Consider the following 12441-nt stretch of genomic DNA (forward strand, 5'->3'; position numbering starts at 1 on the left):
GAGGGTTGTTTCCTATTTTCCCAGCAATTGAAAAAGTGAGCTTCTCTGCCATCCAGATACTGCAGCACATCTTCCACAATGAAATCTGAGCCCCAGCCTAGGAAAGGGGTTCCCTTCTCCAGATCTGTCCTCCTCTTTGTACTCTCCTTCAGCCCTAGAAGACTCAAGACTGTTCTTTACATCCTGAAGACACTGTTTTGTTATAGCTTCATAAGTTTTCATGACTCTTTTATTTAAATCATTGTATGAATTCTGTCTCCCAGCTGGATCCAGGCTTATATACCACTGCTTTGAAAAGTAGTGTACATCAGCTCACCACGCATCCTTTCCTCCTTCCCCCAGTTGGCCCTGAATAATTTATCCCTGACTTGCTCGAAATCAAAGCATGGCTCAATGTGGAGGGCCAAAACTGGAATGTACTTCCTCTGATTTATAATCATCTCACCAACTGCTTGGATGTTAATTAATGCCATTTCTGGGACTGGCTGGAAACCCTATGGGCGGGGGGGGCTGTACCTGGTTTGATCATTTACACTCAAAACTGGAGAATTCTACTCTGGCTTCTGAAAACTTCTGGTTAATTTACTTCCTCTGGTTAAAAAAAGGGGGGAGGGGATTTTTATCTTTTTGCCAATCTGATCCCTAATACTGAAGAACGTACATTTCCTAGGAACTTTTTAGTCAAAAATGTCAATTCTATCAGTGCCCAATAAGACTAAGGAGACATCAATGCAGGGAAACTGAAATTCAAAACCATAGGGATTTCTGTAACGGTACAACCACTCCAGAGTTATTTCTTAACTTTTTTTAAAAGCATGCCCTTTAAACCAGGAAAGGTAAAATAAACATATCAACAAAGGAAGTGAAAATAAAAAAGGAAAAATAAAAACATGAAGTCTACATTTTCTAGTCTTCCCTGTTTCATTCAATAGCCTTATCAGTGACTTGAATGAAAATATCCATGTTTCACTTAACAGAAAGCTAAAAGGGATAATTAACCTGTTACTGGAATCTTCTGTGATGGTTTATACTGGGTCAACTCAGCTAAGCTAGAACTGTGTATCTCAGCATTCCCTGGAGAGCTACAGTGAAATCTGTGGGGGATTTAGGAGGCGGAAATGAAGTAGCAATGGTGCTCTGAAGTTCATCACTTGTTAGAGGTACCAGTGAGTTGCAATTTGTTCTCACTTGTTGGTGCTCCATATCCAGCTCTCTTTCATAATGGTCAGCCCTACTGAGCAAAGTGAACCCATGACTGCTATCAGAAGCATCTATGAGGTACTACCTGACACCAGCCAGAATGGCCATGATCAAAGACTACAAACAATAAATGCTGGAGAACATGTGGAGAAAAGGGAACCCTCTCACACTGTTGGTGGGACTGTAAATTGGCAAAACCACTATGGAAAACAGTATGGAAGTTCCTCAAAAAACTAAAAATAGAACTACCACATGACACAGAAATCCCACTCCTGGGCACCAATCTGGAGAAAACCATAATTCAAAAAGACACATGCACCCCAAAGTTCACTGCAGCACTATTTACAATAGCTAAGACATGGAAGCAACCTAAACATCCATTGACAGAGGAATGAATAAAGCTGTGGTACAGAGATGCAATGGAATACAACTCAGCTATAAAAATGAATGAAATAATGTCATTTGCAGCAACATGGATGCAACTAGAGATTATCATACTAAGTGAAGTAAGTCAGTTAAAGGCAAACATCATAGGATATCACTTACATGTGGAATCTAAAAAAAGATACAAATGAACCTATATGCCAAACAGAAACAGATTCGCAGACTTTGAAAACAAACTTATGGTAACCAAAGCGGGCAAGTGGCAGGGAGAGATGGACTGGGGGTTTGGGACTGGCATATACACACTGTGGTACATGGAATTACTGCCAAACGGGGACCTGCTGTATTGCATAGTGAACGCTATCCAATATTCTGTGATAATCTAAAATCCATTTTAAATTTCAACACAACTTTAAAAACCATGGTTCTGTTATTCCATGTGAGAGATAAAAAGGTTTAAATTGAAAATTTGACAATTAAAAAAAAACCATTACTGCTGTGGTAAAGCATTTCTTTTGACTAGGAAGAATATACTTTACCATAAAGGAGTTTTCCTAGCATGAATGCTTCAGTAACCCAGTGTTTCATCAAAACCATAGCAATCACGTATTTTTCAGCAGTGCTACTGAGTCCAACTAGAGTAGTTCCTAAAGGGCAGAAAAATAACTGCACCTAAGAAAAAGCTCATTTGTAAATGTTACCATATTACCATGATGATAAATGTTTTTACTGATGATAAAATGGGACATATACAGTTTAGAAAAAAGTTCTCTTTTCATCTACTCATCGCACATAGATATACAAATTGACATGTACAGAGTCAAAAGTACTACAGTTTAATACATGAGGGGAAAAAATATCTAGGAAACTGGAACAGCATTAGCTAACTTTCATTCCTTTGCTCATAAAAACAGGCTGCTAAATTTTGACAGATCAGGAAGATAGCCACAAGACATCTACAACAAGAGAGTCTGCTATGTGAGTTTTTAAGGGGAGCAGGGTTGGCCAAAAGAAATATTCACTTTAAGAGTTCTTTGATGTTTTCTAACCACCACTCCTCCACCAAAAAACATATTTCCTCTTAAAAATGAATGGGAAAAGATAGACCATAGTAATATTAATTGAAAAAAAATCTTTGGAAAAGAACGAAGTTGGAAGACTAAGACTACTTGAAATTTCTTTTCTTTTCTTTTTTTTTTTTTTTTTTTGTCTGTCTTTTTGTCTTTTTAGGGCCACACCCAAGGCATATGGAGGTTCCCAGGCTAGGGATATAATCGGAGCTGTAGCCTCCGGCCTAGGGCAGAGCCACAGCAATGCCAGATCCGAGCCACATCTGCAACCTATACTACAGCCACGGCAACGCCGGATACTTAACCCACTAAGCGAGGCCAGGGATTGAACCCGAAATCTCAGGGTTCCTAGTCGGATTCGTTTCCACTGCACCACAAGGGGAACTCCAGACTACTTGATTTCAATGATTGTTATCAAGCTGCAGCAGTCAAGACACTGTGGTACTGGTGTCAAGACAGACAACTAGATGAATGGAACAGAATAAAGAATTCTGAAATAAACCGCGCAGATATGGATAACTGATTTTCAACAAAGGTAATTCAGTGGAGAAAGAATAGTATTTTCAACAACCAAAGCTGGAACAACTAGCCATCTGTTTGCAAAACAACAACAATAACAAAAGAACTTTGATATATCCCTTACAACATATAAAAACTGAAGCCAAACAGATCATACGCCTAAATGTAAATCCTAAAACTATAAAGTTTCCAGAAGAGAACACAGAAGAAAATCTATGTGACCTTGAGGTGGGCAAAGATTTTCTTAGGTATGACACCAAAAGCACAAACAAATTTTTAAAATTTACAGTTTGAACTACTTCAAAAGATACTTTAAGAGAAAAGACAAGCCAGACTTAGAGAAAATATTTGCAAATCATATATCTGATATAGGATATGTATCTGGAATTTACCAGGAACCCTCAAAATTAAATAAAAACAAAAAGCCACAATTAAAAATGAGCGAAAAGATTTGAACAGATGCTTCACAAACGATACGAATGGCACCTAAGATGAAAAGATGCTCAACATCATTACTCACAAGGAAAATGCTAATTAAAACTACAATGAAATACTAATTCACACCTATTTGCAGGGCTAAAAATAAAAAGACTGATGATGCCAGATGCTGGCAAAGGTGTGAAAGAACTGGGGCTCTCGAACACCACTAGTGGTAAAATTACATTGGCAAGTTTCATAAAAAGTTCGACATATACCTACCATATAATCAGGCCTCCTACCCCTGGGTATTTTCCAGGAGAAAAATAAAAATACAGAAAAATAAAAGCATATGTCTATACAAAGACTTGTACATGAACAGTCATAGAAATGTTCCTTGTGATAGTCAAAAACGGGACACCACCAACAGGTCCATCAACATGTGAATGGCTAAGCAAATTGTGTTACACTCATACAATGGAATACAACTTAGTAATGAAAAGGGATATAAGCTTCTGATACAGGCGATGGCAAGGAATGCCTCTTGAAATAACCATGCTAAATGAGAGAAGCCAGGCCAAAAGAGAGGGGGTAACACTGTATATATGTATGCTATATACTGTTATGATTCCATTTATACAAAACTCAAGAAAACACAAACTCATCTGTAATAACAGAAGGGTGATCCGTAGTTGCCTGGGGATGGAGGGTGGGGCAGAAGGGAGAGGCAGCAGAGAGTGATGAGAAGGAAAGATTACAACAGGACACAAGGAAACTTTGTGGGGGAAGGAGGAGCGACATATGCTCATTATCCTGACTGAGGTGATGGTTTTAGAAGTGTACACGTGTTAAAACTATCTAATTATTCACTTTAAATATGCTCAAATTTTGAATGTCAATCAAATCTTGATAGAGCTATTATCAAAATGAATAACAACAATAGTTTATTTGGGATATATTGGATATTTTAAAACTTTGGAAAAGTCCTTTACTTCAATCAGGAAAAGGTAAGATCAAAGTTCTTGGCCAGCATCCACTGAGCCACACAGAGGTCACTTTTGTATGTATATGATGTCTCTGCTTAAAAAAAACAAAAAACCTCTCCTCAAACCCCAAGAAACTTCCTTTTACAAAGTGTAAATGATAGAATGTTGGTCCATTCACCTCCTTCAAGCCCAGTTCTGACACACCTTGTTTCTTGAAGCCTTGCCTTATCATTCAAATAGAAAGTGACTATTCCCTCCTGTGAATCACCATAACACGTTAATTTTCAGATATGAATTCAGTACATTTATCCATCCACCCGTCACACTTTTATTCAATGCCTCACAGAGGTCAAGACACAGCTTGGTGCTAGAAATACAAATGTGAGGTCCTCACTGGCAAGAGCCTTATAGTCCAGGCAAAAGACAGACACATGTTTAAGTAGCAGAAATAGACTATCGTAATTATTTCAGCAAAACACCAATTCAGGAGGAACACAGGAAGAAATGTTGTCTGACACGCTGTCTTGTACCACAGTGATTTGTTCAGGATCCCATGTCTCTACTAAACTAAAACTTCCTGAGAACTATGGAACTGCAACTTACTCATTTTAGTAATCTACTAAATTGCCTAGCACAGTACCTGGGATGAGTGTTTTAGACACATATGCTTGCTGGAATGAATGGAAATTCCATTTTGTGGGCATTTATTTATGTGTTGATGTAGAAGGCAGGGCCAACATGATGCCAACTTCTCAGCTGAGTTCAAACCTTTACTCCCTTTGCCAACCAAGGCAAGTAATTTGAGAGAAAACAAAAATCAAAGCTTAAATACCTAGGTTCCCTACATCCCAAAGGAATAGCTGATACCCATCACCACCACCCGCCTCCCCAGGGAAGAAAACAGGAAGGAGGAAGGGGTGGGGTAGGGCTTGGTCAGCAGAAATCCAGGACAGAAGAATGACACTGATGTGTCGAGATTCTGCCATAGGTCCCAGGAGGGCCCTGTCTATGTGTCTGTATCGCTCTCAGATATTCCTCTGCCCAGAGAGGACACGTGGATGGCAGTCATCTAATCTCTATAGGAATCATACCAGTCTCACTGTGAAACCAATTTATATGGTTATCTATGCTTGGTTTCTGACAGGGCAGAAAGGTGGAACAGATAACTGTGGGAAATAATAAGCATGGAGTGATGGAAAAACCCAGTTCTCTCATTTTTATCAACACATATTCAATTGCAAAATTTCAGTTAAAATAAAACCAGTCTGAAATGAAAAGGTCTCAAATGACAACTAAAAAGGTTTGGATTAAATACCAAGCAGAGATCCTGCATAGTGCAACTGAGCATGAGAAGAATTTTCCTCTCAATCTTAAAAGTTAGGTTGATTTGCTTCTTATACTTACACCTACAGAAACAACAGGTCTCAGGAGGGAAAAGCAGTAGACATTTATTTGAATTTGTCTGGGCCCACCAACCCACCTGACAACTCCAGGAAATGATGACAGGTGGACCCTGGGGACTGGGCTCTTACCTGTAGATAGGATCCTGCATCACCAGCATCTTGCTCTCATCCCATGTCCACTCCTTTTTCTGCAATAAAAGAAGCTATAAATGAATAAGTTAGGCTTGTCCTCAGCTACAGAACCAGGGAACACATTGAGCTACTAATGCTTATGCAAACACATGCATTTGCTGGCCTTGTTCTCTCTAAGGGGCCTGCAGACGGACAAGTGGAAAATGTCAAGTGTCTGGTCTAATTATTTTCCTTCAAGCACTTTAAGAGAGCCTCTCTCAAGGGCACAGAGGGTAAGCAGGAGCCCAGGGGGTTCGGGGACTACAATCTAAGCCATGCTTGCGCAGAGAAATCACCAAGGGAAAAAAAAAGATCATACATTACTCCAGAGGAGAAGCAAGGCGAACAAAAGGGAGAAGGGGTCATAGAGACTGAATGATGCCGTCAAACACACATGAAATGTGGACCCCACTCTCCCTCCCTTAAAGGAGGTAGGGAGAAGCTAAACACAAGCCTGGTAAGCTAACTAGTTACCCACCAGAGGATACTTATCTGGCTGTGAAACTAATGTTCTGTGAACACAAAGGAGATGGACCCCTCTGCAGCTGGGGATGAGGATGGACTGGGGATAAAGGTGGGGGAGAGGACTCTAGGGCAGAACTGGAGACCCTAGATGCTTCATGAGGTCAGTAGCATCCCAACACAGTGGGGAAGCAGCCACCACAGGCCCTCAGGTCCCATGGCAGGTGAGGGACAGAGAATTTGGCTCCATCTTCGCTGACCATGGTCACAGGGGCAGGGCTATTCAGGACAACTGGGGAAGGACACACTCAGCTCCCCACATAAGAGAAGGGGGAGGGGGCTCATTGCCACCTGGCAGGGCTGAAAGTCCCCACGCTCTCCTCAGCCTTCTCTGACACCACCTGGATGGGGAGGCTGGGGCCCCTTAAAACAGCTGGGCAAGGCGAGGAGTCTAAGCTTCTCCCTCACAGCCTTGGCTGGCCTGGTGGTGGGGGACCAGTTTTCCTGCACTGTCTGGCTGGAAGGGAGTGGCTGCTGTCTACAAGTTTTTTGCCTTGCTTGGTTGGCCAGCCCCTCCCCTCCTCCTCCAGCTAGAGAGAGAGCAGGCCTTTATTGGGGCTCTGTGTCCCTTCCCAGTACCATATGAGTCTCAGGATTCTTTAGTTCCAAGTCTGGGATATAGGAGGTAAAAACTAACCTCAGGGAACTTACTATGGTGTAATTCCTTGCAGCCCCAGTCAGCCTGCCTTCTCTCCACCTTTCAGAATCCTATGTCTTACGGATGAAGTCCAGGATTTTCAGTTGTACTTTAGCAGGAAGAATAGGGGAAAATGTACTCATCCCCCAAGTGACAGTCTGGTTTCAATGTTTTTTAAAAACTCCAGACGCCGGAGCTCCAACTCTTTGGAGTCGTGCATACAAGGGGTCGAAGCTCCCGTGAGGCCCAGTAATCTGCAGCTTTAATAAACATTTTAGGTGATTGAGATGTGACCCCAGGAATGAGAGCCACTATTGGACACCAAAGCAAAGGTGTCCAACATGAGGATCTCATTCATGCACAGCATACTCCTCTGGAGTCCCAGGCTTGGCACAGGGAGGCTCTCCTGACATTGGAAAGATAGTCAATGGATGGTGAGCTTATTAAACACGGTCCCTGGCCAGGGCCACCATCGGTGTTAATCAATAAACAGCCACTGTGCATTAAACACCTGGAGGGGTAACTGCAGAGGCTGCTCTACTCCTGAGGGAATGGAGTCACAGATTTCTCATGTTCTTACTATCAGAAAAGTCTGCTCATAAGAGTCCTTGCTGCTTTGCTGTAATTTTCAAAGTTAATAGAAGAGTACATAACTCGATGCATCAAAAAGGCCATAAATTTCCAAGCAGCAGGCACCCCCATGACCCCTCTCTAAGGAAAGCAGCCCCAAAGAGGGTTCTGAGTATGGGTGACTTGGCTTATGGTGTGTGCATCTGATGAACCATCCTTCCTAATCAGCCATGACTGACTGGGCTCAGGATCAGCACCTGACTGCACAGGAGGATGGTCAAGTGTCACGGAGAGGTGGTCACAGACCTGCCCAGCTCCATGATCAAAAGACTCAGTCTCACCCAATCAAATTCTCTCTTTGGAGACCATCAAGTCCTAGATGGAGTCCAGGCTGAGCTCCCAATACCATAGGGGTATTGTGACCAGCTGCACGTCTTTCCACTCAAACAGACTGCACTGCTGAGGAAGAGAAAGGATTGCCTGCCAACCCATGTTTCCTCCTTGCCTGGAAGAAGCCTCTGTGGTCAAAGGCTCTTCCTTGCAAGTCTAAGGAATGCAACTGATATATTCATCAAAAGGAAAGAATAATGAGGCAATAATAAGGGCTTGGAGTCTTGGGAGCTATGTGAGGAAATTTTCAAGTTTTGCTACCCACTGTCCTTAAGGAGCTGTGGGCATCAAGATATGCCAGAAAACGAGGACATTTCAAGTCCCAATGGGGGTGTAAAGGAGAAGGGGAGAAGAGGAGACGAAAAGAAGGGGGTGCATCTCTGAAGCCATCAGCACCTCTCTGAGTACTTCTGAGGGAAGGGCACCCTTCACAGCCATCCATCCTGCAAAGAGCCCGGGAGGACCAGCAGAACTGAGTGGGGCTGGTCTTCCAGCTCCTTCAGCCTGGAGCCCAGGCTCATGCAGGGCCTCACTGGTACCACAAGCAGTAACAGCGCTGAGACTGATCAGCAAGCCCCAGGGAGACACGATTTACCTCCTTACCAGCTCTGCAAACATAAAGGAGTGGGAGCAAAAATGTGAGTGGAGAGAGTATCTAGTGGAGCCTACCAATACCCTCGAGAGCAGCTGGCACATACATACACAGAGCTGGGGTACAACTCCGTTCTCTCCCTTTTTGTCCCTCCAGTACCTAACAAGGACACTCGTGCCATTGGTGTGCCTTTTAAGAGGCCTCTGAATTTTATTAACCTGTCTCTATGCCTTTTCCCACCCCAGCAGTCTCCCCTACCTTCCCTCTTTTTCTTCTTTTTAAAATGAATTCCTTACTCTAAGGTAACTAAAGTCATGAGATAGAGTAGCTTAACCAGAAGGAAGGCTGTGCTTCATACACTGGCTTATCAAAATTCTGAGGCAATTTTCTCTTGGTGTGACCATGCAGCCTGAAGAATTCTGAGCAAGAGGAAACCAGGGTTCCCCCATCGCTACAACAGAGTCACCCCAGGGGCCTCACCCTGTGAGGTTGGGGCATTGTTTATGAGGAAGCTCAACTAGATAACTACAGCCTGGGGTGCATGAACAAAGGGCTGTGTGTGTGTGTGTGTGTGTACAACTGGGTTTGTATGTGTGGAATTACTTTGATGCATTTCTTGAGAAAGGTACAAGAATTTCACATACATAGAGGGACATGTCTGTTTTGTTACTTCTAACAGAAAGCTCAATTTTAATTTTTTAAAGGATACTGTTAATGATTGAGAATTGAGTTTTTAGTTTTGCTATTTTCTTAATTGGCAGATAGTTATATAAATATTTTTCTGTTTTAGAGGGTTGTGTCCTTACTTATATGAATAGTTTATCTGTAAGAGGCAAAGAAGAAAACTTCTTTGCTTTTAATTATTGTGGTTGTCATCATCCCTATTTTATTTCTGGTATGATTTCACTGTCTTACCTTCTAAATGAGAAAATGTTTTCCCGTAATTGTACATTGTCAGAGTCTATAGTTTTATAGATAATTTAACCAAATTGTTCTGTGTATTATTATTATCATCCCACGAGTATAAAGTTCTATTTTAACATCTGTGAATACTTCAGAACTGGCTTTTGTTTTCCAAAATCCCACTGTGGAGTTATTGTTTCTATCACAAAAACTGTAGAATATCTATGCTCATGTACTGTCAATAGTGAAGTGATCTGCTTATAAATAAACTTAAGAATGTATGTGTGTGTGTGTATGCATGACTGGATCACTGTGCTGTACAGCAGAAATTGACACAACATTATAAATCAACTATATTTTAATTTTTAAACATTTTAAAATACCACCCACAAAAAAAATTTCTGGAGAAGGAAGATACTGTCATAAGAATGTGCCCTACAACCCTCCAATTATATGAAGTTTAACTAATCAAGGATCCCAGTTGCTGCATTATAGTTTTGTTTTTGTTTTTTTGCTTTTCAGGGCTGCACCTACGGCCTATGGAGGTTCCCAGGCTAAGGGTCTAACTGGAGCTACAGGTGACACACAGCCACAGCCACAGCCACGCCAGATCCAAGCCGTGTCTGTGACCTACACCACAGCTCATGGCAACGTCGGGTCCTTAACCAACTGAGCAAGGCCAGGGATCGAGCTGAAAACCTCATGGTTCCTGGTCAGATTCGTTTCCACTGCACCACGATGGGAACTCCAGCTGCTGCATTCTGAAATTCATCATTAGTACACACAGAACCTGCTCCCCATGGGTGGTGTCCAGGCAATGATCAGTGTGCAAGGATCCTGTGGAAGCCCACTCCTAGGAGACACAGTGACCCTCTGACAGATGGGTTTCAGAACTTCCCGACGGCCCTGCCAAACCGTCCTCGGACCATACCATCGTCTAAGAGACTTCCATCCAGCCTATCAACCTTCCTTCCCTCCTCACTCCTTCATATGGAGTCAGACCCACACGGAAATCTGACGCTTTCTCAGCCTTTCCCAGATGCCTCCCTACTTGCTCCCACAGGCATTTAATCCCATCTTGGCATTTGCTTTTTGGAAGACTGAGAATAACACAAAGTGAGAAAGCAAAAAAAGAAAAGATTCAGGAAAGTCGTTTTTAGCTGCTTCACTTTTTATTCTCATAGGAAATTTCCCAGTTGATATGGGGGGGGGTCCTTTCTTCCATTTAAGAATGTTTATATATTGCTTCCTTTGCATGATGAAAATTGATCTCAACTTTAAAGATAAGCGCTGAGGCTTAGGAAGTTAACTTATACCCCCCACACCCACATGCACACCAGCCAAGGCCATGTAGTCCACTGGTAATTAAAATCCAACTTGTCGTATCTCTAGACCCCACATTCTCTTTGCTACTCCAAGTGATGAAATCAAAGGTTTTCACCCTCTACTGCCCAGAAGCTTTCACCTTCAACAGAGGGAAAGGGTAACAACCTTGCGGTGTAGGCTTTTGTAAGACCACCGAGTGAGGTAAGCACATCCTTGACTATAGAGCCTTCTCTTTATCTAATCAGTGCAAATGTCCAGTCCTCCATGGAAAGTCACAGCTGTTTTGTTATTCCAAAATATCCTGGCAGCGAAAATTTTGTAGGAAGTGGTTCAGAGGTATGTCTGTTTGGAATAGTGCCAAGAACAGAAAACAGAGTCAAGGATAATTTTCACAGAGGTCCTGCCTCCTTTTGGAACCCAGAAATGGATATGGCATCTTTGAGGGCTTCCCTAGGAACCCAGTAGTGGAGGAAGAATTTGTACTTCCATTTATTTCCAACCTCTACTGGAAGTTATCGGTAGGCACAAAACAAAGTCTGTTAGTGTTACCATTATTCAAGCTCCTGAAAGCAATGGTGACCTCTCAAAAAATAATATAAATTAAAAAGAAAACACCTTGCAAAGGCCACATGAATAGCTCTGCAAGTTCTGCATGCCTCCAGGCAGAATAGGATTAGTCTGAAAATAGAGCTATCACCCATCTTGAGAAAGAACCTATAGATATAGAAGACACATGTCAAAACCGAGGCACTAACAAGTTCTCACAATCACAAAATTCCTAATACACCTGTTTTAAAGCTAGCAGAAAATACAGTAGAAAGAAGACTGGACTAACTTTAGTCCTGGCACTATAACTAACCTGGGTGACCTCAGGACCATTCACTAGGCCTCTCTTGTCCTCTGTTACCACATCTAATCAATTAGGGCATCAGACTCTATCAATAATTTCTAAAGCTCTTCCAGATTATGGTTCTATATTTCTAAATGCCTCCCCTTCTTATTCAAATCTATCTGAGTTGTGTGTTTCCATAGGAACTAACATCACTCTTTGCACAGGAAACTAGTTTCCATGCGATACGATAGCCTAGTGACAGGGTACAGGCTAGAAGTTAAAGACCCTGGCTTCATTAATTAGACATTTCCTACAGTGTAGTTTTTCACTAAAGGCGTCTGAAGAGATCAGTACATACACAGCAACATGGTAATGGGAAGAACCCACTTGGGATTTGAGAAAGACAGATCTAGTTCAAACCTCAACTTCACCGCTGATGGGATGTGAAGTCTTAGGCAAGTTGCTCAATCTTCTTTTGCAAACCAAGCATAAGAATGGTACCTACCTCACAGGATGATT

At 42.1% G+C, this 12441-nt stretch overlaps 1 protein-coding gene across 6 annotated transcripts in view; it reads right to left on the reverse strand.

Moving 5' to 3' along the window:
• C4H1orf226 (chromosome 4 C1orf226 homolog) overlaps positions 1-12441 on the reverse strand; it is a 342511-nt gene that overhangs the window by 91986 nt on the left and 238084 nt on the right. For 5 of the 6 annotated variants that reach the window (XR_002343371.1, XR_002343372.1, XR_002343370.1 and 2 more), the window contains one exon: positions 6109-6182. Coding sequence is in view for 3 of the 6 variants with exons in the window: in XM_021089506.1 (XP_020945165.1) it covers positions 6109-6182 (74 nt within the window). In the remaining 3 variants the exon portion in view is untranslated. The remainder of the gene's footprint in view (positions 1-6108; positions 6183-12441) is intronic. The other variant, XM_021089504.1, reaches the window with a different exon arrangement.

The sequence above is a fragment of the Sus scrofa genome, chromosome 4 (genome assembly GCF_000003025.6).
Source record: "Sus scrofa isolate TJ Tabasco breed Duroc chromosome 4, Sscrofa11.1, whole genome shotgun sequence".
NCBI classification, from domain to species: domain Eukaryota; kingdom Metazoa; phylum Chordata; class Mammalia; order Artiodactyla; family Suidae; genus Sus; species Sus scrofa.